Source organism: Branchiostoma floridae, chromosome 12, assembly GCF_000003815.2.
Source record: "Branchiostoma floridae strain S238N-H82 chromosome 12, Bfl_VNyyK, whole genome shotgun sequence".
NCBI lineage: Eukaryota > Metazoa > Chordata > Leptocardii > Amphioxiformes > Branchiostomatidae > Branchiostoma > Branchiostoma floridae.
In genome coordinates this window covers 10,698,303-10,720,173 of record NC_049990.1, presented here as the reverse complement: position 1 = coordinate 10,720,173, position 21,871 = coordinate 10,698,303, and the positions used below count along the sequence as shown (strand labels likewise).

Here is a 21,871-nt window from a genome sequence, read left to right as displayed (position 1 = left end):
TGCCACATTGGCCTTTTTTCGATATATCATGTCCGCCACATGAGAAAGGTGTATAACGTCAGGGATTCATACGTTGTAAATGAGGAAGTTGAACATTTTTACACACAATTATGACATGCAAGGACCTAATTTCCGTAATGAGCGGAAATATGACATCATAGAAATGTCATACTTGTTTGTGTTGATATGCACTTTTTCTGACAACATTGGGTATGTGTGTGCTCATTATAAATGTGGTGTGACGGTGGACTTAATTAGAAAAGGTGTATGAAATCTTATGTAGTGTTATTCTTATGTAGTGTTATGAAGTATTTTTCATATCGAAAATATACTTCCGAGTTGAAATCAATTACAACGGTTGTTTTTGGGAAATGAATGTCTGTGCCTCTCTCCTTTGCAAAGTCACATAATTATTTGAAGTTATGTATTTGTGAAACAACCGAGAGAATATTTACCTTCACCACATAGGCTACTGAGGAATTACTAAAATGTCGGACACATAATTTTCTCAAGAACAAAAAAAAATTATACTAGAATTCCTTTGACCATCAATTAACCTGATAAAGCTAATCAGGGATCTTTAACATACATGTACTCTTTATTATTTCATACATTTTGACAGGTTACCATGAAACAAACATTACCTTTCCTTAACAAAGGAATCCACCAACAAGAAGTCAACAATCCTAGCACACAGTGATAACTTAGTAGCAGTTCTTTTTTTTCTCTTAGTGCTTTATACTACATTTTTTCACAAAGGCAAACGTCAACCAGTATTATACATGTAATCTTTAGGTCATGGTGGGAAAGTATAGGGCTGTTGAGGGGGAGAAAAGTTTAGGTAGTACAGTTAGGTAAATAACAGCATGTTGTGCATAGGTTATAACCTTACATGCTTTCTTGTACATGTATCCCCAAACCTTCACATCTCAAGTTCTGTATTGTATCTGGTTTCAAGAATTAATTCCAGTTAATTCATTGCATATTTCCTTAAAACTGACCAATTCAGGTTAGCAACAACATTCTTCTGTTATGAAAGCAAAATATTTGAAGTCCAAAACTGCACAGTTCAGTACTGGAGTACAATAACCAAGTATCCAAAATCATCATATACAAGGGAGTGTTAGCAACTTTTTCAGAATGAGTGAATATTTTTCAAAGATTATGGGAAATATATGGCAAACAGTATGTTGTTTTTTGCATGAAATAGATACATTCTTATTGGTGGACATTACAGCTTGTATTCTTTATACATTGCCTCATATCATTTCCTGTACACAGTATCTTTTACTTAACATGTGTTAAATATTACTGGCAGATATTCTTTATTTTCTCAGGGTGAGAAATTTAAAACAATGAGGATAAAGAACAATCTAGGAACAATGAAACAAGGAGGGCAATTGGGGATATCAGCTACAAATTGTTCATGATTATAAACTGTGATCTGCAATCATGTAAGATATTGTGACATGAGTAAGTATGAAATATTACAGCATTTTCCAAAGCACACATCTCTCTCTCTCTCTCTTGTAGCAAAGAAAAGCAATTTCCTTAAATATGAAGAAGACAGCTTGTGAAAAATGGCTGTTTTTGATGACAAATGGAAAATGACATGACTCTTTGGCCATGTAGTACAGAATTTCTTAACATACATTTTATATGTACTCCATGACCAAGAGTTAACTATGATGTTATTCATCTACTGAAAAGGCAACAACAAAGCAGATATTCGACAAGAAGCTTGAATCACATTCATTTCCTTGCATCTCTTATCGTACAAAAGGTACAGAGCTACATATGTTTACATGTCGTTGTGTTTAAAAATGTTGTCATATGAAATACAGAGAATACAAAATGTATGTAAGGGATGTGGACATGATTTACCTCATAATTCAAGGACAACACCAATCTTAATTGTTGATTCTTCGATTTTTAACAAAGAAAAAGTATGGACTAGGATTTACCATGAAGACAAAGTCTGATGGAAAAGTTTGTACTTTGAACTTTGTACTGGTTCGGGGAGTAAACACAATCAGGTACAAGGCTTTTTTCTTTCTATGCTGAGTAGTTACTAAATTGTTACATTATCCTTTCTTAAAAACGTCAGAGAACCAAAGAAAAAAGACGATGTTGCCTGATTGATTATGAACAGAATTAGACACAGGGATCTGTTTCTGGTGTGTTTGTGAGGTAGAAAACTCTACTATAGCCTGGATGGAACACAAGCCTTGTGGCCACTGGTATTTCAGGGGATAATACTATACAAAACATGGTACTCTGTATTGCGCATGTGCAATGTATAATGAAACATTTAAAATGAAATTAATGGAATGAAAAATGAACAGACTTTAATAAGGATGATGCCTTGTAAATCACATACATGTCACAAACCTTCATCTTGCTTCTTCTTGCTTTGACAGTCGGAACATTTTTGCACTAGAAAAACCTTCAAAAACAAAGGATGGTTCAAAGCACACTGTACATGTTTCAGTTTCTTTAATGGATTTGGAAGCAGTTATGGTGTTGACAAAGTTTATTTGCTTACCAACAAAACAGGGCAAAAGTTTGGCTTTCAGTTTACTTGGGTCTTGGCTACAAGATAAAGAATAGAATCCCCCCCCCCCCCACTACTCAAAATTATTGCCATTCAATAAAACCATTGTTTCATGGGGGTTCTATCATGTGTCTAATTCTGTCACAAATCTTGGAACAGCAGATTATTTTTAACAGTCTATCAGGCAATTAGTTGATAAAAGGCAATGTCACATTCATCATACAATCTTATTCTTCTGTGATGATGACAGGACTGATCTTCGTGAAGGAATTATGACAGATATTTCCATCAAAATACAGCTGAATTCAGACACATCAGCAATTATCTCAATAATATGCTCCGCTCACTGCCATAAAGCTATCATACAATGTATGTGACAGAGCCCTAAGTGACAGATACAACAATGTACAATGTAAGACTTGCTATGGCATCCCAGATACTTGGCCCTGGCTGTTTTGCAGAATAAATGTATGATATGTGGAACCCTACTGGTGTACTGGAGCCTAACTATGCTACATAATGGTACTGGTTGGAGTTTTCCTTGTCCCTCTCCATGTAATCTCTATCAATAAGACTCTCGATTCTCTTCTTCAGGTCTGCAGGCTAGAAAACAACAACAACACAAACAAATACATCATTACAATGACAAACTAAGATGTGTGACTACTTGAGGCCAAGTACAATGTATGAAAACATGAAAAAGTGTTTTAACAGATGAAATCAAAGAATTTTTTTTAGTCATAACAGGAAACATACTTGGAAAATTATAGCTGTTTTATTCATTAAAACATTATGTTGTATTTCTTACTGATTCCGTCAAAGACACTTTCCCACTGGCTCTCAAAAAGCAACAGACATGCATATAGCAGGAAAATGAAAACAGGAAATGAGATAACCTATTCTGGGACCTTTGACCTAACTTCCTGTCAATGTTTCTGACCTGCCTTAATCAACCTACTGCAATCAAATAACTAGGGATTCACAAGCAATTAAACAGACACTGAACAACAAAACCTCCTTACAGTGATGTAAAAATAACAGTTCTAACTCCTGATATAGAAAAAAGAGACTTTTTTTGGAAAAACCAACCTTGACTGGGAATTTGAGCTGGTTGTACAGTTCAGACACCAGAAGTGTGTGAGTCAGGGTCTTTCTGGTCTTCATGATGCGGACAATGGCAGCATCGATCTGGTACTGTCTGTCCTGGAACACTCTCTCTGTTGTGTTCACATTCTCCTCTTGCTGTAAGGGGAAACATAACACAATCAATCAATTAATCTTTATCAATCAATCAATCAATCAATCAATCAATCAATCTGGAACACTCTCTCTGTCGTGTTCGCATTCTCCTCTTGCTGTGAGGGAAAACATAACACAATCAATCAAACAACCAATCAAAGAAAAGTTGCCCGTACATCTGTAACAGATGCTTAGGAGTGGCTCCCATCCCCATTTCTGTAGCCCGAGGGTCACACATTTGTGCAAGCCACTACACTAGTCCGCTAGTAGCAATGTGTGTTTAACTCCCATACTCTTCGTCATTAGTGCTGAGTGCTAAGCAGAGAAAGCAGCATGTACCATTTTTGAAGTCTTTGGTATGACTCGGCTGGGATCGAACTCATGAGCTACCGAATGCAAGGCTACCCACTCAGCTATTGCATAGGTGACTAATCAATCAATCAATCTCAATCAACAGGTGGAAGACTAATACTGATGCATAAAACTGAATTTTGTTGATGAAACAAACATCCACAATACAGAATACAATAAACTTTTGACAGGGCCCTTTCAAAACCCTAAAAATATGCATACAGAAAACTACATGGAAAATATGACTGTTTATTTCAAAACGTGCAGATCTTTGTTTCCATGGCAACAGTAAACCCATGGTTCTGACCGTTTCTTTCATCTGAATCTGGTTAATCTTGATCCTGTACAGTTTGTGTTTGAAGTCGTTGTTGAAGGTGAACTGATCTCCATCCTCAACATCCTTCCCCTGCAATGAACAACAAACACAAAAAACATCTCAACTTTGATAAAGGATTAATTTTGTTTTTTGGTTAGTTAGATCTCTATCAAAATTACAAAATTGCATGAACATTCTATTCTTTCTGGAGTTGATACACAGTAATATTATAAAACGAAACAAGGATTGCAGTGCATTAAGTAGAAGTACATGTACATGTAGCTTAAAGTCTCTGGAAATGTATGATGTATATATACACAATCAAATCCAAGTACAGTCTGTCACAACTTTTACAAAGTCACATATACTGTCCTGGACAGATCTTCTGTGGCTGGATTGTCTCTGACTGAAAAAGGTCAACTTTTAACATGTATGTTGGGTGTGGTACAATTTGCCTTACAATCCATATATATATATACATATTTGTGTTGTAAATATCATAACTGACACCTGCCTTACAATCCATATATACATATTTGTGTTGTAAATATCATAACTGACACCAACCTTCGGGGTTTTGATGATGACCCTGGCTTTCCCACATGCTAACGACTGTAACGTTCTCCTCAACTCCCCATCCTCTGTAAAAATCAGCATAAAATAGGAGTGAATTCCCTCCACATGGCAAATTGGTCTTGTAGTTATGGTCATCAACAATTCATTGTGCAACATAGAATTCAGCACCAAGGAGAGACATGTCCAAGAATAGGCAAGGTGATCTTGTGGTCAGGGTTGCTGATTTAAAGTCTCTGGGCTCAAATCCCTAGCAGGCCCCAATGTTGTGCCATCGGGAACACACTTCACACCTATTTCCTCATTCCCTAGCTTTGGTGGGGGACGTCCTCTCATATTGACAATGGCAATGACAATGATGTTTATTGCATGTTCATGCCCCAATGGGGCTAAATGCATTAAGTTTGATATAAAGTTAATAACAATAGGTAAACAATGATATATCCTAATCATACCTATTTTCTATAAGCTTCGCCCCTCCTCTTAAAACATGAGTAAACGAACTTACACAGTTCTTCCAATACGTCATAGTTAGTTGATGTCATCAGATATTTAAACAGGTCTACCTTTGTTAGGTGTGTATATTTCTCTTTTACACGTTTAACATTAACAAGGCTATTACGCATATCATTGTACAGAGAACATTCTAGCACAAAGTAAAGCCAGATGTCCCTTACTTGAGGAGAGCCACACATTGAACACAATATTGAACTGACTACACTTTTCAAAAACAGAAGGGGCCTATCCCAGTGTGACTTTACAGTCCAGTCTTACACAGGTTATACTTTCTGCAGAAAACCGGAGTGCTTTACCTAAAGGCGATGTAACGGCTATGTGAAACAAAACAAATTTTACTATGTTCTATCAAGATAATAAAGCTACAGCGGTAAAGTTTTGACTGACCGATGCCTGTGTACTGTTTGATGTACTCGGTAGTGAAGTCATCCCCATCATTGAACATGATGAGCACCAGGGACTGGAACAGGGACACCTGCAGCTCTTTCTTACCCTGAAACAGTACAGCACATAATATAATCAGGGTTGACAATTGCAATTTTCTACAAATGGAAGAAACTGTTCAAGACACTGTAAATCTAGAAATATTTGCCATGGCTTTATATTTGCATTTTTCGTAGTGACCAATCCCCTGCAAATTCACCACGCTATTAATATGCATTTCCGTTGTATAGTACTACATATAGTTTCAAACACAAACTTCAAAACATCACAAAACCTTGCTTCCCCTTCTACTGTAAAATGAAGTACTAGTGGAAATAACTCAATCTACAGTATCTGCCTTAAAGCTATTTTGACTCACAAAGTTGTATCTGCAAAATTACTACGGACAGCAGATTTTTATTACAGAGTCACCTCTAATTAAAAGAACTGTAGACATAAGGCAGTTTACAATCTTGAGAGTGTTATATCAGCTTGTTATATCTAAAGTAAACAACACCCACCGCTCTGAAGTCAGCCCTGAGAACGCAGTGCCCGAGGGTCGGCTGCCACTGTAGCTTCCGACCGCTGTGTTTGGCCAGGTAGAAAGACTTAAAGATCTCCTGGTACCTCACCATCTAAGGAAATAAATAAACATTCATTATTTCAGATGTTCTGTATAGTACCTGTGTCTTTCACATGCCATCAAATTGTCATTGCAGATAGTTGTATAGTTATCAATCCTAGATTCAGAGACAGATTTCTTTGCAAAATAAGAGGCGACTCTAAGGACTGAACTTGAACAGAGTGACGAGATTGGTTGTCCGGCACTTATATGGCACTTACATGTATCACCAAAGTCACGCCTGTACGATGTCTGTCATATGCAGGGAGTAGCACTATAGATGGGTCCATTCGGTAACCAAGGTTTATGGAGTTCCGCCCCAAACTCTGAGGTAAGTCGAATTTCCCAATTCATTCCAGTGATAGTTTTGTCGTGTTTTACATTTGTTTGTAACAAAATCTACATTTCACTAGGACTAAGAATCCATGGTCCTTGAGCAGTACATAAACTTTGGACCCCCTGGTGGCTTTCCATGTTTTATTTTTGCACCCAAACTTCTGGGTTTTGAACAAACTATGGTCATGAGTAACCATTAAGCATTATGATGCAAGCAACAGTGGTCTTCATTTTGGGTGTTCTTACCTCAGGTGGGAGATGCACCTCCATAGGGATGTATGTGGGCCAGTACCCCATAGTCAGGATGTTCACTGTCAGGTCTATGCTTATGGAGTCTTTCTGATGCTGGATGTGCTGCAAAACAGATAAAACATAATTATAAATCATGTGGTCTTGATTACACTATACAATTTTTCTCCTGTGAAAAATGCTTTCCCAAAGTCCTAACTCTTGTAGTCTCTGAAAACTTATTTTGATTTCATGATAAAAGAGGAAACTGTGCTATCATAATAAAAGCTCTGTACTATGCCAGGTGTTGCCAAAATCTGTGTAACAATCCATATGTACATAATCTAATTTTACAGTGGTTTTATGTTGCAGTGGGAAAAAATTTTTTCACTGTTCTAACTTTGCAGTTGAAACATATTTGTGCCTTTGCACTGGAAAGATCACCTGAGGAACTGTTAAAAATCTAAAACCACTGTGCAAGTCTTTACCGTATGCTGTGAACGTTATCAAAACCCCAGATATCAAAAGGCGACAATTTAGAATCTGAGTTTGTACACACATTAGCTCACTATGCTTTCTATAACATACCTCGTCAACACCTTTTGCCTTGTGTTGAGCATACTTGTCCATGAAGAATGACAGGCCAACACATAGAAACACACACACAGAGGAAAACACCATACATGTACATACACAGGAGGTAAAAATAAAGAAATGGAAATAGTACAAACTTGGAAAGCTCAGCTGAAATCAGAAAGGTACTGAAACATGGCAGGTGTGCCAATGTACTCACATAGAGCAAAAACTTTAAAGTGACGTCAGAATATGTAAAACAACAGTGGAGTTTGATAGGTTGGGATGTGAGAGAGTTTCTACAATAATAAGTACAATGCTGAAGTACATGCAAAGAGACTGGCAATAAAAAAGCTAGAAAATTTAATACTCTTATAACAAGGTTCTTGTAGCACGACCTAAAAATGAAATAGTTTTTACCTCACAAATGCTTTAGATTCTTAACCATCTCCTACATGTATTTTTTATCAGGGAATGATTATTCATAATGAACACTGCCATTTAACAGAGCAAGGCACTATTTCTCAACTGAGGGCAGTTGACAAGCTGCCAAAACATTGGTTAGGTGAAATTCTTAAGTTTTAGGTTGTGTTATCATTGTCCAGGACCCATCCCTCTATCCTGGGACAGAAATTTGCTCGTCGGGACAGAAAAAAATTCTCATCAGTCAAAAATATTTCAACTTCAGGACAACTGGCAACTAACTTTTCTTAAAGAATGAAATAACAGATTTAATAACGAAATTCAGCATCATGGGCTCCAAAATAATGAGTGGGACAAAAAAACTTAAAGGAACCCTGCTTATAATGTGCAGGCCTTATTTTTCAACAACCTACTAACTTGATTCACAGCAGACACATAGTGTTTTTCTTATTCCATTTTTCTTATACTAGTTAAAGTAGTTTCCAAGTTCTTCTACAGTAACAGTTTTTTTCCCGGACAGCCAAATTATGGAACTCTCTTGATGACAACTGTTTCCCTCCTGTCTATAACTTATCAGCCTTCAAAACAAATGTTCACCGCATTTTCCTTGTAAAATTATTTCCAACATCTTAGTTCATTGCCTCAAAGTACAGTGGTCTGATGACCTTGCTCTGAACAATTTCAAAAGTTGCCCACCTGTTTGAAGTGAACCATGATGTCTCTGGACAGCTCCATGTCCTTAAACATGCCCTCCAGCTTACTGGTGAAGGCACCTCCACATTCTGTACAGTTAACATAATGGTAGAATTAGATTCAAAGGTATTTAACATACATTTATGTCTTCCTTATCAAAGAATAAGAAAGGTGAAGCCTAAACATAACCTGATGTATAGATCTTGTGATTGGGTAAAATCAAAGATTCTACCCGACAGTTGAGATCGCAATTGGAGTCTTTGTCGACAGAGATTGCAATAGAAATATCTCAGTTCAATCAGCAATTCTGTTAGTACAATCACCAATCCTTTCAGTACAACCACCTACATGTATTGTATCAGCAAAAACAAAATGTATGTTGGAGTCTCTGTTAAGAGCGACTACATGATATGATTGCAATCTCTACCAGTAGAATAATAAACCCCATCCTGACATGTATTTGCAAATTGAAAATGAATGGTAACATGAATATTCCTACATTACCAAAGTTTTTTTTTGCCCAGAATATACTTATAGATAGTTATGATACAGAAATGATAACAATAAGTACACTTGTATACCTTGCTTGAGTTTGGAGAGCATGGACTTCTCAGCATCTACAGATGCACTCTTCCCCACCAACAACCTCTTGGCCAGGTCTTTCTTGTAGAAGGCTTCAAACACATCCTTACCTGGAGAAGTAAGTACATGGTGTCAGTTTTTGACAATTTCTGGGCTTTCTTTCTGATTTTGTCAAATTCTTGTTGCTAGATGAATTTGAATTTGTACGAGGGGCGTGCAATTAGTAATGGTCCTGACCCATTTCCCATAGCAGTAGATTAATGAAACTTGGCACAGTTATTAGTCTTTCTCTTCATAGGAATCACCCAGAGTTATGCATTTCTCCCATCGTTTGATGCAGCTCTGGACACCGATTTTGTAGGACACCCCAGGTTGGTCCTCCAACTGATGCCTCATCAATGGCACAAGAGGGACGACCAGGTCTGGGAGCTGTTTCCACAGACTTCCAGCCACGTTTGAATTCAGGATGCCAGCGTTTTACAAGGTCATATGATGGGGCATCATCACCATAAGTTTCATTTATTTCATCAAAAGTCTTCTTTGGTGTGCGTCCTTTCAAATACAAAAACCGGATCACTGCGCGACACTCAACTGGTTCCATTTCACACCTGGTCCATTTCGCACCTGACTAAGTTCAAACACCAGTAAATCAGAAACCACAATTAGTTCAGAGCTGTCTTTTGCAACATAACCCATAGAGATATGAATTATTACACATACAAAATTTCATTTAGATCAGACAACTGGAAGTGGGTCAGGACCATTACTTATTGCACGCCCCTCGTACTTGTAATTACATGTATAAAGTTAACACAGTATTTATCATGCAAACATGCAAAGACATGAGTACAAAAGTCTGATTGAACATTCTGCAAACTGTTTATGTTACTGTAATCATTGAAAACCACATGTTACTTTGTCTAATGGTTCAGGTACGGGTTCAGGTCTGGACATGTACCAAAATCTCTGTACCTGTATCTGCACCTGTACCAAAAATTTAGGTATACAACCCTAGGCCTGACTCTTTCAGGTTCAACCATCCTGCATGATGGCTGTGAAGTCATCTGCAGAAGTCTGATATTCACTACTTTTTTGCATGAAAAAACAACAACATACAACTCACCATGTATAAATCTAAAGAGAACCATGATCTTGTCTAACATTCTCTCCAACTCCTCCTCTGTAGCTTCCTGTGGGAACAAATAAAAAAGTTTGACATTTTTTTCTAACTTGAAGGTGTCCATAGTGTGTTAAGACTAAGAAGTCCATTTTCTGCACCCAGACACTATTGCCTCTAAGTTGGTAATCTGGGACCCAACTAAAGGGAAAAGAAGCCAAGGGAGACCAAACTTGGTGTTGGTATGTTATGCCCAGTTACCATTTTGAAATCATTTTACGTTGCTTGATAAAAGAGGCCTGACTCACCTTATTTCCTGCTCTCAGCTTGGAATCAACATACTTTGCTGAAAAACAGATTTAAGTCTTGTTAGAGTTGTTTTTCTTAACAGCTACAATTTTACCTGCATTAAACTGCGTATCAAGGTTATACATGTATTTCAAGTCCTGCCGTCTCCAGCTTTAGATCTTTCCGTCCCACTCATTGTTTGGGAACCCAAATTGTTTATTTTGATGTTAAATATGCCATTATCGTTAACATTTAAGGCTAAGATTTTCATAAGCTTAATGTCATGAAGTTCATATTTTTCTGGATGGACATGATGAAAGTCCATCCCAAAACAGAGGGGCAGGTCCTGGAATCAGCCTTGCCTGAGTGCTATTAACCTTTAGCACACTACAGTAACCCCTTTCCTACCAATGCTCTATTGGTGTTAGGCAGCATAAACAAGGTTAACCCTGGCTCCTTACCTATCAACTCTGCAGGTTTGTTCAGTCTCTTGTTGATGAACGTCTCAAAAGACTCCTTCATGGTGTTGATGAACTTCTCGTTACTTGAGAAGCAGCTCTGGAGGATGTTGTCCACCTTGTCCTTGAAGTCTAACAGTTCCTGCACCATTGTCTTGTCCTTCTCTGGGTTGATGACTATTGTGGAGCCAAAAGCCTGAAGAACAATGGAAACAAATATCGTTTAACCTTTCTTAACATAAGAAATTGACAATCTTATACATGTACATTAGGGCTGGGTATCGGTACAGCGTACCGGTACAAAACCGGTTTTTCTTATTGGACCGGTCCAGAAAAACCGGACCTGAAAAAATTAGGTGGACCGGATGTTGGACCGATTAGAAAACTAACAGATTATTTCATCAGGCATTCTCACGTTTTGGCGCTTGCAGGTGGAAGAAAATAACAAGAGTGAAGTAGAGTAGAGTTTATAGTAATTTCTACCAAGTTTTACAGCCAATCGTACAGGTGCAGTTAGCTTTGTAGGATTTTAAAACGCCAGTATGAGTCTAATACTCCACCAAACAGATTTCTTTTTAGTGAAATAGACGCTTGATATGAGTCATACTGAATCAGGTCCAGGTTCAGGTCCGGACCTGGACCTGATCCTCTGGACCTGAACCGGACCTGGACCTGAATTTTCTGTACCGGTACCCAGCCCTAATGTACATACAATTCAGTAAAATACTTGCTTTTAGCTTCTGTGAATTTTTATTTTTTTCATTATATGAATTTTTCGCTAATTATGAAATATACATTTTTCTGCCTATACAACTTTGGACCCAGGCCAAAACAAGATAGACTGAAGAATGGTGGTTAAAAAATTAGTTAATAATTTGATTCAAAGTACATGTATAACTAGGAATCGAAGATCTCATATACATGTATGTGCTATTGTGAAATACTTTCTTAGTTTTTGTGAATTTTTTGTTTTGTCGTATTCATTTTTGAATTCCTTGCTAATTCTGTCAATGGATTTTCTGCCTATACAACTCTGGACTGGGCCATGCAGATCTTTCAATGCTGTCAGTCTCTGGCTACACCATCTTTTGTCTCACATTTTGTCACTCTACAATATTCAAATAACTATGGACATACGCCAACTGACCAAGACAAACAAAAAGCAACACTCAGACTGAAAATCATATCTCCATTTTCATGGGAGTAACAACTGTGTCTAGAGGAGACTCCCGAGTCCAATAAAACTTGCTACAACAAAACATCCAACAGTTCTGCATTAGAATGATAAATGTTGTATCTATAGTGTTTTGAGGTGAAATTTGATGTCCTTACTTTGATGTAGTCTCCCCAGTGCTGACACAGAGTCTCCAGCCCAGCCTTGACTCTAGAGAACAGGTTGTACAGCAGCTTCAGGTCATCTGTTCTGTTCTCATCCAGCAGCTGGTGCAGTCCCTTCTGTAGGATGTTCACCAGGTGTTCCCCTAACAGCTGTTTCTCTACACATGACACTAGTGGCTTCCTGTACAAAAAAAACAATACATCATCGTTAAACAATTTGATCAAAATCAACATCATCTGCATGTGTGGGGTAGTCGGTTACAAGTCTTGTCCACGTCCATCCACAGCCAGTGCAGCAATAGCATCAGGGCTCAGGTTGCCCTCTGCATCCTCTAGCAAAATAAGGCGTATTATTATCTTTAGAATTACCATTCTTATCAGAAGTACATGTTAATTTTCAACAACTGAGATTGGAATATGAAAACAGGGCCAGAGGAGAAAGCCTGTAAACAAGGTTTTAATGGGTGGAAATTATCAGATTCGAGTTTTCCCTCAGCCCTAGGCCTGCCCTGTTTTCATTGTTCTCCTGATGCTATACCATACAATCTTGTGATACTACATGTACATGCTGAAGTTATACAAAGCAGTACTGACTGTGTGCTCTGGTCCATGTAGAACATCAGTCTGTCCTGTTCCTCTTCTAGTCTCTTATCCACATGGTGAAGGTACTCTGCAATCTGGGAGGGGAAAATAGGCAAACACTGCTATTTTGGCTTCTTACGACTACGAAACGGTTTTTGTTATTCCATTAACACAATGTACACAATAACTTTCCAGAATTAAATCTCACAATTATGACCACAAACTAACATTTTATTAGTACTGCGCATCTGTATGTTGAATGTACTGACCTCTCTCTCCTGCATAAGTCTCTGTCCCTCAGCCGCGTACAATCTCTCTGTCTCTTGCAGAAAACGTACCTCAAAGGCCTCCTTGTAAATCTAAATTGCAAAAGAAATCACTTAAAGCTACACATATGTATGTCTCTATAACAAGTACAAAATGTGCCATATGTGATTGGCAATCATCCTGCTTTCCATATAGATCAAATTCTGTGGGCATGTGGGCAGGGTTTCTACCCCAGGGTCAGCCCCAGCTTGGACATGTTTTAAGGGAATCTACCTTAAAAACATTATAACCTTAGAATGTCTACAGTCTAGGACAAACTAGGATAGCTGTCAGGAGACCCCAAATCGACCTTCATTTTCCCCACACCTACCCACATACCAAATGTCATCCAGAAATTCTTAAGTTATGCTTACCATAAATATTCTGAAACACAGACAGACACACAGAGATGCAACAGACAATACTTCAATTATTTAAAAAAGTAGACAACTCGCCATGTGCAAAAAAATGCTACAGCCAGGAATCTGTATGATGTATGTACTAATTTCATTTATGATGTAGGTATCAGCTGTAGCCATTTTGTGTGCCATATAAAATGCGTTGATATGGGCCACGTGCCTGATCTAAACAACAAATAGATACATATAATAAAACAAACGTACCTGTAGGTCTGACAACATTCCCAGCAGGCTCTTGAGCAGGCTGCGGTCCACCATCTCCCCGTTGCGCTCCCTCTCGATGAGAAGCAGGAGTCCGTCAACTGTCTTAGTCTGCACGGACGTGTCGCTGATGATGTGCTGACGGAACAGGTCCAGACCCATGTCCCTGAAGAAGTACAAAGGAACACAAGTTAGAGGCAAATAAGTCACAATTATGTGTAAATGTCAGTGTCATTCACAATTGGAATTTGACCTCGGTGTTCTCGCCAGGCCTTTTCAGCATAGGGGGCCCCAACGCTGTAATTTGGATCCCTTAAGCTGTGATTTGGGCCCCTACGTTGTGATTTGGGCTCCCATGCTGTGATTTTGGGCCCCTATGCTGTATTTCAGCTAGCGAAAGGGACTTTTCAGTTGTTTTGTAAGGAATGTAAAAAAAACGTTGGCTCTATTTCACTAAATTAGGCCTTGAAAATGCAGGAAACAGTGTTTCTGATGTTAGAGATACAAACATTTTCAGGGGGAGGATTCTTCAAGACCCTTTACAATGCTCATGCCTGCATCTCTTACCACATGGCTTTGCTGCACTAAGGTACCCCTACACCTTGAAAAATAAATCTGGTAAGAACACTGGACTTATAATGCTAATAGTACAAAAAGCACAAGTTACCATCTATTTGTAGATTGATTACATAAACAGACTTACCAAAGAGATGACACCATGGAGTTCTGTAATACATAGGTTCTATCCAGGAACAGGAAGATACTACGGATCATAATCTGTAAGAGACAAAACATATTTGTTATCATACACCAAAGGCCTATTACTATTAGTAAGTGAATCATTATAATAACTGCAACAGTAGATGATTGTTGTAAACACAACTTATATGAAGACATATCTTTAATACATTTTGAATGAAAACAAAGTGTAACATTGTAAATGCATTTAAATTCATGGGGATTTAATTTCACGGTAGCAAGAAAAAAGACTGTTCATGGTGGTTTTAAGTTCGCGGTAGCACCATGCACTGTAGTTTCTTCCTGCCATGGAAAAATGCTCCCAGTACAGTAGTTTTAAGTTCGCGGTAAATTTGCAATGCGAAAACCTCAAACATAAAACCACCATGAAAATTTCTGCTTTTACAGTATTCTCTGTAATAATATCTGCATATACACAGTTTCAGATGAAGATATACTTACCATTTGTCTACAGTGGTCCTGCCAACATTTGTTGATCTTCCTCAGGAACAAAACACTGTCCAACTCATCAGTAGGGCAACAGTCAAGGTCAACTTCAATCAGTCTAAACATGACTTTGGTACCAAATACATTATAAAAATTCTCACTTGTACCTACATGTACATTTGTATGCTGCATCAAATTCTGTGAAATGGTACAAAAGGATTTAAAGCTTACATTTATTTACATTTTATCTGGATTTTACAGAATTCACATAAATGTGTGGATAAACTAAACTTATTTGTCTTAAAAAAACTACTTTGCCAAATTTGGCACTTAAAGTCTAACCTTTGCTATTTTGTTGTTCTAAGTTAAAATCTAACTGCAGTATTTATGAAAAGTTGTTATTTACATTTTATCTAGATTTCATAGAATTCACATAAATTTATGGATAAATTCTAATCATAGCTCTCAAAATATACTTTGGGATTCAAAGTCTAACTTCTGCTATTTGGAGTTCTGCTTGCAGTGTTTATGAGGTCATTGACCTCAGGTAGCCCTGGTTAATGTCAAATGAGTCATCAATTTCTTTGACATTCGGCACAATAACGAGGCATCGTGATTTCATGGTGAAAAGGTCTCCACAAAAACCAAGAAAATGGAAAAATAGCATAGTTCTAAAGTTCACAGATTTTTCCTTCTGAGTTTTCAGATTGAAACAGGAATAAAAGTCATTGCATGATGAATTCATTTGGTTTCTGTTTCCCTTTCCTTGCAATTGTGTTTACCTTCCTACACACCAGTCCTATCTATGGATGGTATGTGACAAAAAAGTGAAAATGAAATCAAAGTTTTCTATTCAAACATCTTATCAATAAAATATCTTTAATTTTTGTAAATTTCTTCACACCACAGCCTTAGCAATCACGGATGTTATTGTTAGTGATCCTTCCCATCCCTTTTTCTCTTTATCAATTTTGGCTGTCTATTTATTTTTTAATAAAGGGACATTTTGTGGGGCATGGCTATAAAACATTCTGCATGGACCATACTGAAAAACACTCAGGAATGAAGGGGTAATGCTGCAATACCTGAAAATACTGCTAGGGGACCTAAAATCCCCCAACATGTTTTGGGGGGCCTCAATAACTACCTGCTAACCTGCATACTAAAAGTCATACAGCATTACATTTTCATTTACATTAAAATTTTGATTTGATGATTCAAACACACAAAAAGTACCCCTATTGGAGTGAACCTTCTTCCCTGAGGTAACAATCATCCAAAAGGATATCCCTGGTTGCCCTTGAACTGTGTGATCTGGTGCTTGATGTGTTCCTCACACACCACCTTGAGCGAGTCGTACAACATGACGGCCATCTTGTGAGAACACATGTTCTCCACTGCCTGGTACAGCTCCTCCAGACTGTACTTGATGGAGGTGCTCTTGTGGATGGCATCCACCGCTCCCCGCAACTTCATCCATGTCTCCTCCTTGTAGTTATCGTGTAGCTTGGGTTTACCTAAAAGATGTAAAAAATCAAACGTGAGATCGCGTGTTGGAATCGGCAGTGCTTTGGGCTCAGACCCGAGAGGTCCTGGGTTCGAAACTGTCACAAATTGTGTGCCCTAGGGAAAGGGGTACTTTACATGACTGTCCTCACTTCACTCAGATTAAAAACCAGTGCCTAGCTTTGGTAAGGGCCGTCCCTCGGATAGGACGTTAAATGGACGTCCTGTGTTTGGGGAGAGCAACACCTCGAGCATGTTAAACTTAAAGTACCCACCGCACTTATCGAAAAGAGTAGTGGCCCTTCCTGGTGCGAGTGGATCATACTTACAATAGGGGTACCTTGTGTATGTGCCATTATAATAAGATACCCTATGATAAGTTTGACATATTTGAAGTAATTCATACGTCTGTCTCTGCATTTGTAAACAAGGTTTGGATTGTTTTGGCATTTGTATTTGTAAACAAGATCTGACTTTTGCGTATTTGTCTGGGTTGCAAAAAAACTTGACATCTCGCAAAAGACAAGAGACTGTGGAAAAAAGGATTTGTATGTGAAGTTCAAATGTGAAGGCCCCTTATTTGTAAACATTTCTTGTCTTAATTAGATTATGTCTGGATACACATGTCTGGATATGCATTGTGTATGTCCTCTGTCGGTCAGTTTATTACAATACAATATCTAGGTGTTCTGTTACTTGCTTGTGCAATTATGAAACTTTGTTCCCTGACCTGCTATGTTTCACTTACCTCTGTAGCACAAATATCAAGTCTTACTTCTATTGAAAGATTCTACACATGATTTACTACAGATCAAGAATTACCAGGAATATAAAGCTAGCTTAATCCCAGATTAAAAAATTTTCATAGATAAAGTTTTTTTTTTGCCTTTTGCATTACAATGGTCAGCTACATGAGGTGGGATATGACTATGAGTGCTGTACAATGTACATGTGTAGTTGAAACTGCCAAAATTTTGATGTAACGAATGTCCAAAAACATATAGACAATTTGGAATTTTGCACTGACTGGAGCATTGATGAAGCTCAGTCACAAAAAACACAACATGCATACAATTTATTTACTTATCTTACTTATAATATCATACTTATTCACCTATGTTAAGTATGCTACTTACTAGTACAGGTCTAACTTGATCTCTGATTATCAAACACATAAGAACTGGGTAGTTTTGAGATGATGTTTTTTGTCTAAAATAATAAATGCATACTAGAGCAGAATAAATTGGTGGATATGATTTAATCATTGACGTGTCATCATACTAAAACATAGCAGTCAGACATGAGACTTCACAGCCTTGTCCATAATAAGGATGCACATGTACTTAAATTAAAAGGAAACCACAGAAACATTGCATTTCACAGATCTGCACACTTTAAAAGGTGAAGGAGTCTGACATGACGTAAACAGTTTTTGTCTTGGCCATACATGTACTTGATGTTGTGTTGATTGTTTTGCATAACAATTTCCAGACATGTTTTGTTTATGTCTCAGGGGCCTTCACCTTTGACCTAGGCATGTGTTTTCTTCTTCTTCCAATTCAAGCCCACATTCATGTGGATGCATATTCTGCAGTTGGATCAGTGAAGCTTCTTGATATACTGGAAAACTGTATGCAACTACAGGGTGTTTCTGGAGATCATTACACAGTACCCAGTAGATATTATGGTAACACACTGGCCACAGTAGTTTATCTTTATAAAACAAGGCATATGAAAACCTATTGGGTACATGCCATCACAGGAATGCATAGTTTTATTGGTCATGAAAGCTGTACACTGACAGGACATGTGGACACTGTCGGTCCAACTTTGTTTCGTCATGCATTTGTTTACATCTAGTGCCGTGTGCCAGGCTAGCAAAACACCGTCCACAACTACAGCCAGCTATAGCTCACACTGGGACAAGAAATGGCACCATCAAAACATGTTGACATGCATGCATATGCTGACAGTGAAGCGTATGGCATGTCTGTGTTTTGTGATAAGCATTTTTTTTATGGTAATCTCTTATGGGTTGATTGGTTTACTGACATTTGACACAGATTCGCACGTCTATTATTACATAACTTGGACCTACCTTTGAAATTTTTGATCACCAGTTTCTTGGCCGTACCAGGCTTGCTGTTGGCCAGAGAAGATGCTCTATTCGTCAGGCCATTACTGCCAACCAGAGCCGAGAAGTTCGGCTTGCGACTGTTGACCGATTCGTCCATCTGTGAGCTCGAATGATGAGGATCGGAGTGACAAAAATCAGAGTCTTCCTGCTTGTGTCTCTTCAAGCCGGCCAAACCTTGACGGTTCTCTCCGGATACTCGCCGCTTTCTCTGGCTCCGTTCCGTGTCCTGCTGGTCGTGGGATGCCTTCTTCCTCGTTGCATTTGAAAAAGGCATATAACCACACGATTAGACCGTCTAGCGGCCTAGTTTTCAGGCTAACACGGGAAATTATCGAATTCTGAAGATTTCAGGCCCGATTCTTTGTTGCAGGCAGATTTCCAAGATGGCTGCCGTGCGCAGAGGCTGCTGGGATAGTGCTGCGGCATTGTGGGTAAGCACTGCGGCAAAGACCTGGCGACAGCCCAACCTGATCTTCAAGCAGATGCGTGGTGTTTCAGGTCGATATTACATTCGAGATACTTTTCTTGTACCTACCAGATTAAATGTTGTGACAAAATCATACCAGCAACATGAAAAAAATTGCAAATATTCTAGCTGTTCAACTTTACATAGCTGAATGTCTCCTGTAACAAAGTTTACAGGGCGTGTGGATTGGAGAACAACGATCTGGAGATTTGAACGTGAGCATTCTTCTCATGTCAATTCGATTCCAGGACAACCATGCAGGTGCTAATCTGCAACTTTTCCTCAGCTGTGATGAACTAATGAGTAGACCGCCATCTTGTCTGGCATCCTGAGTTAAGCGGCAGGAGTTTTCGCTCATCCATTTTGGTTTGCCACGACTTGGCTTCACTGAAACTTTGAACTGGTAAGCGATACTTTAGAGATATACTACTGGGTCCCGTTTTGGTAATTTCAAGGGCTTCTTCTGTCATGTTTGCTAACGCTTTATCATTGCTGTCACAGGACTTTTGGGGTATTGTCAATGTATGGGGAGAATGGTTGCTCAGGCTTTATATCTTTATATACTGGCCTTGTGCTTTTGTCACTTGAAAGACATGTCTTCTACTGTAAATATAACACGTTACACCAGTTAAACTATGTGAGCAGGGTAGTGAATAAACAAAAAGAGACTCAACTTGTTATGGATGCCTGCTTTCAATATTTAGTGTATGAATTTACGCCTTTTTGGGGAAAATTACTCCATCTGTACGAGCCATTCCCTATTCATAAACTTAAAGTCATTATTATCATCATCATCATCAGTTCCGTAGCCTGTAATCAGCCCTGAGGCAGGCAAAGTACGATACAAAAATTATGCCTGCATACCATCTTCAGTCGAGGAAGGGTGGACTCCTGTAGTGGACTGATCTTGTCACTTCAGGTCATCGGCTAGGCATGCTCATACATCAGATGGCTCCAGTGTTTCAGTCTAGTTGGTTTTTGAATTGGTTCACCGTGCTACTATTCACCACTTTCTCTGGCAGGGAGTTCCAGTTTTTTACTACTCTTGAGCTAAAAGCCTGCGCTCTCACCCTCAATTTAGCAAGGGGAATCTTTAATTTTAGACTGTGTCCTCTTGTTGTTATGTTTTCCGCCTCTCAAAAAGGCGTCTGCCTGAACTCTCTCCTTGCCTGTTAAGAACTTGTAGACCTGGATCATATCCCCCCGCTGTCGTCTGTACTGTAAAGATGGAAGTCGAAGTCGCTGAAGTCTCGCTGCTGTACGGGAGGTCTCTCAAGTCCTTCACTAGCTTTGTTGCCCTTCTCTGTACTTTCTCAATCCTAATCTGGTCCATGATGAAGTGGGGCCCCCAAATGATGTTTCCGTACTCCAGATGCGGTCTTACCATGGTCTTAAAAAGGGTAGGGACCGTCTGTGTGTCTAAGTTGTAGAATGTTCTGTTGATGAGAAATTTCAACATTATTTTGCTATCACCTGTACTAAGCCATGATTTCATTGTATTTTCCTCCGGCACAGATATAAGCTTACCAAGTGAAGGAAACGAAGGAAAGTCCGACGATCACAGTTCCTAAAATGTTCATTCGGCGAACCGTTTTATACGGCATGTCACTGTTTGCTGCCGTGTTGTTCATCCATGTCGTCATCACGCCTCAACTAGCAGAGGTCGTCGGGAGGTCACTTAGTGTCGCCATGACAACGCCACCGCCCACCACGCCCAAACCAACTGTTGCCTCCCCGTCTTATTTGAGAAAAACCTCTACTGAACTTGAAGTCATGAAGATGGGAGTCCCTACCGAAGTCAAGGATAGGAAGTTGAGTCGTCAAGAACGAAGGTCAGTTTGTCGGTGATTCTAAAATTCAAGCAGCAAATAAGTTCACATCACGATATGTTTGTCCATTGTGCAATGTGATTGTATGTGTTCACTATAAGCTGCTTTTCTCAATGCTCGTGTCAATCAGAGGTTCGGTTTTTGACATATTTTAGGCGTTTTGTCGGTCGTATTTATTTTGTGCCGTTTTCTTTATGGCCAACGGACATGAAGAAAACGTTCATGAGAAAGCTTAACGAAACCCTTACACGTCAAACAACAATGGGAGCCGAACATCTGCTTACAGAGTATGGTTTCCCGTGATCTGCGTGTGTGCGTGTTTATGTTTGTGTGTGTGTGTGTGTGCGTGCGTATATATATATGCGTGTATTTGTATACGTGTACATGTATGTATGTATGTATGTGTGTGTGTGTGCTGGTGTGCGTAAGACAACTTCCCTTTGGGCTATTTTACCTACTTCCATGTTTTGTTTTCCATATGTACAAGTATATACATATCTGTTTCCCATGTAGAACGAACGTCCCCGTGAGCGGTCAGTCATGCACGCCCCATCCAAACATAGCCTTCATAAAGGTGCACAAGTGCGGGTCTACCACTACACAAGCCATC

At 38.8% G+C, this 21,871-nt stretch overlaps 1 protein-coding gene and 1 long non-coding RNA gene across 5 annotated transcripts; one reads left to right on the top strand and one right to left on the bottom strand.

Annotated features, from left to right (window-relative positions):
• Positions 1–579: 579 nt before the first annotated feature.
• On the bottom strand, positions 580–19,388 carry LOC118428327 (cullin-4A-like). Of its 4 annotated transcripts, XM_035838375.1 has the most exons (22): positions 18,928–19,386; positions 16,612–16,840; positions 15,339–15,408; positions 14,842–14,915; positions 14,142–14,304; positions 13,482–13,571; positions 13,225–13,307; positions 12,625–12,811; positions 11,296–11,488; positions 10,855–10,892; positions 10,553–10,619; positions 9,429–9,539; positions 8,851–8,936; positions 7,952–7,963; positions 7,747–7,779; positions 7,177–7,284; positions 6,494–6,607; positions 5,937–6,042; positions 5,028–5,101; positions 4,452–4,550; positions 3,644–3,796; positions 580–3,157 (listed from the first exon to the last, which is right to left on the bottom strand). In XM_035838375.1, the coding sequence occupies exons 1-22, from the start codon at positions 19,238–19,240 to the stop codon at positions 3,062–3,064; spliced, it is 2,499 nt and encodes an 832-aa protein (XP_035694268.1). In that variant the 5' UTR covers positions 19,241–19,386; the 3' UTR covers positions 580–3,061. The 4 variants fall into 4 exon arrangements, with proteins under 4 accessions (XP_035694268.1, XP_035694270.1, XP_035694271.1 ...); XM_035838377.1 differs by lacking the exon at positions 7,952–7,963; XM_035838379.1 differs by lacking the exons at positions 580–3,157; positions 3,644–3,796 and adding an exon at positions 3,847–3,909 and having other exon boundaries at positions 18,928–19,388.
• On the top strand, positions 19,262–21,000 carry LOC118428329. The gene is made up of 3 exons (XR_004832641.1): positions 19,262–19,397; positions 19,681–19,835; positions 20,948–21,000. It is a non-coding gene; the product is annotated as an uncharacterized LOC118428329 (long non-coding RNA).
• Positions 21,001–21,871: the final 871 nt, after the last annotated feature.

Bases quoted from the DNA above. Each gene is read 5' to 3' on its own strand.
- LOC118428327 (XM_035838375.1), bottom strand. From the start codon at position 19,240: ATGCCTTTTTCAAATGCAACGAGGAAGAAGGCATCCCACGACCAGCAG. The intron at 13,308-13,481 runs GTCAGTACATTC...TTCCCCTCCCAG, and splicing joins GACTTATGCAGGAGAGAGAG to ATTGCAGAGTACCTTCACCA. The intron at 9,540-10,552 runs GTGAGTTGTATG...TTACTTCTCCAG, and splicing joins TCTCTTTAGATTTATACATG to GTAAGGATGTGTTTGAAGCC.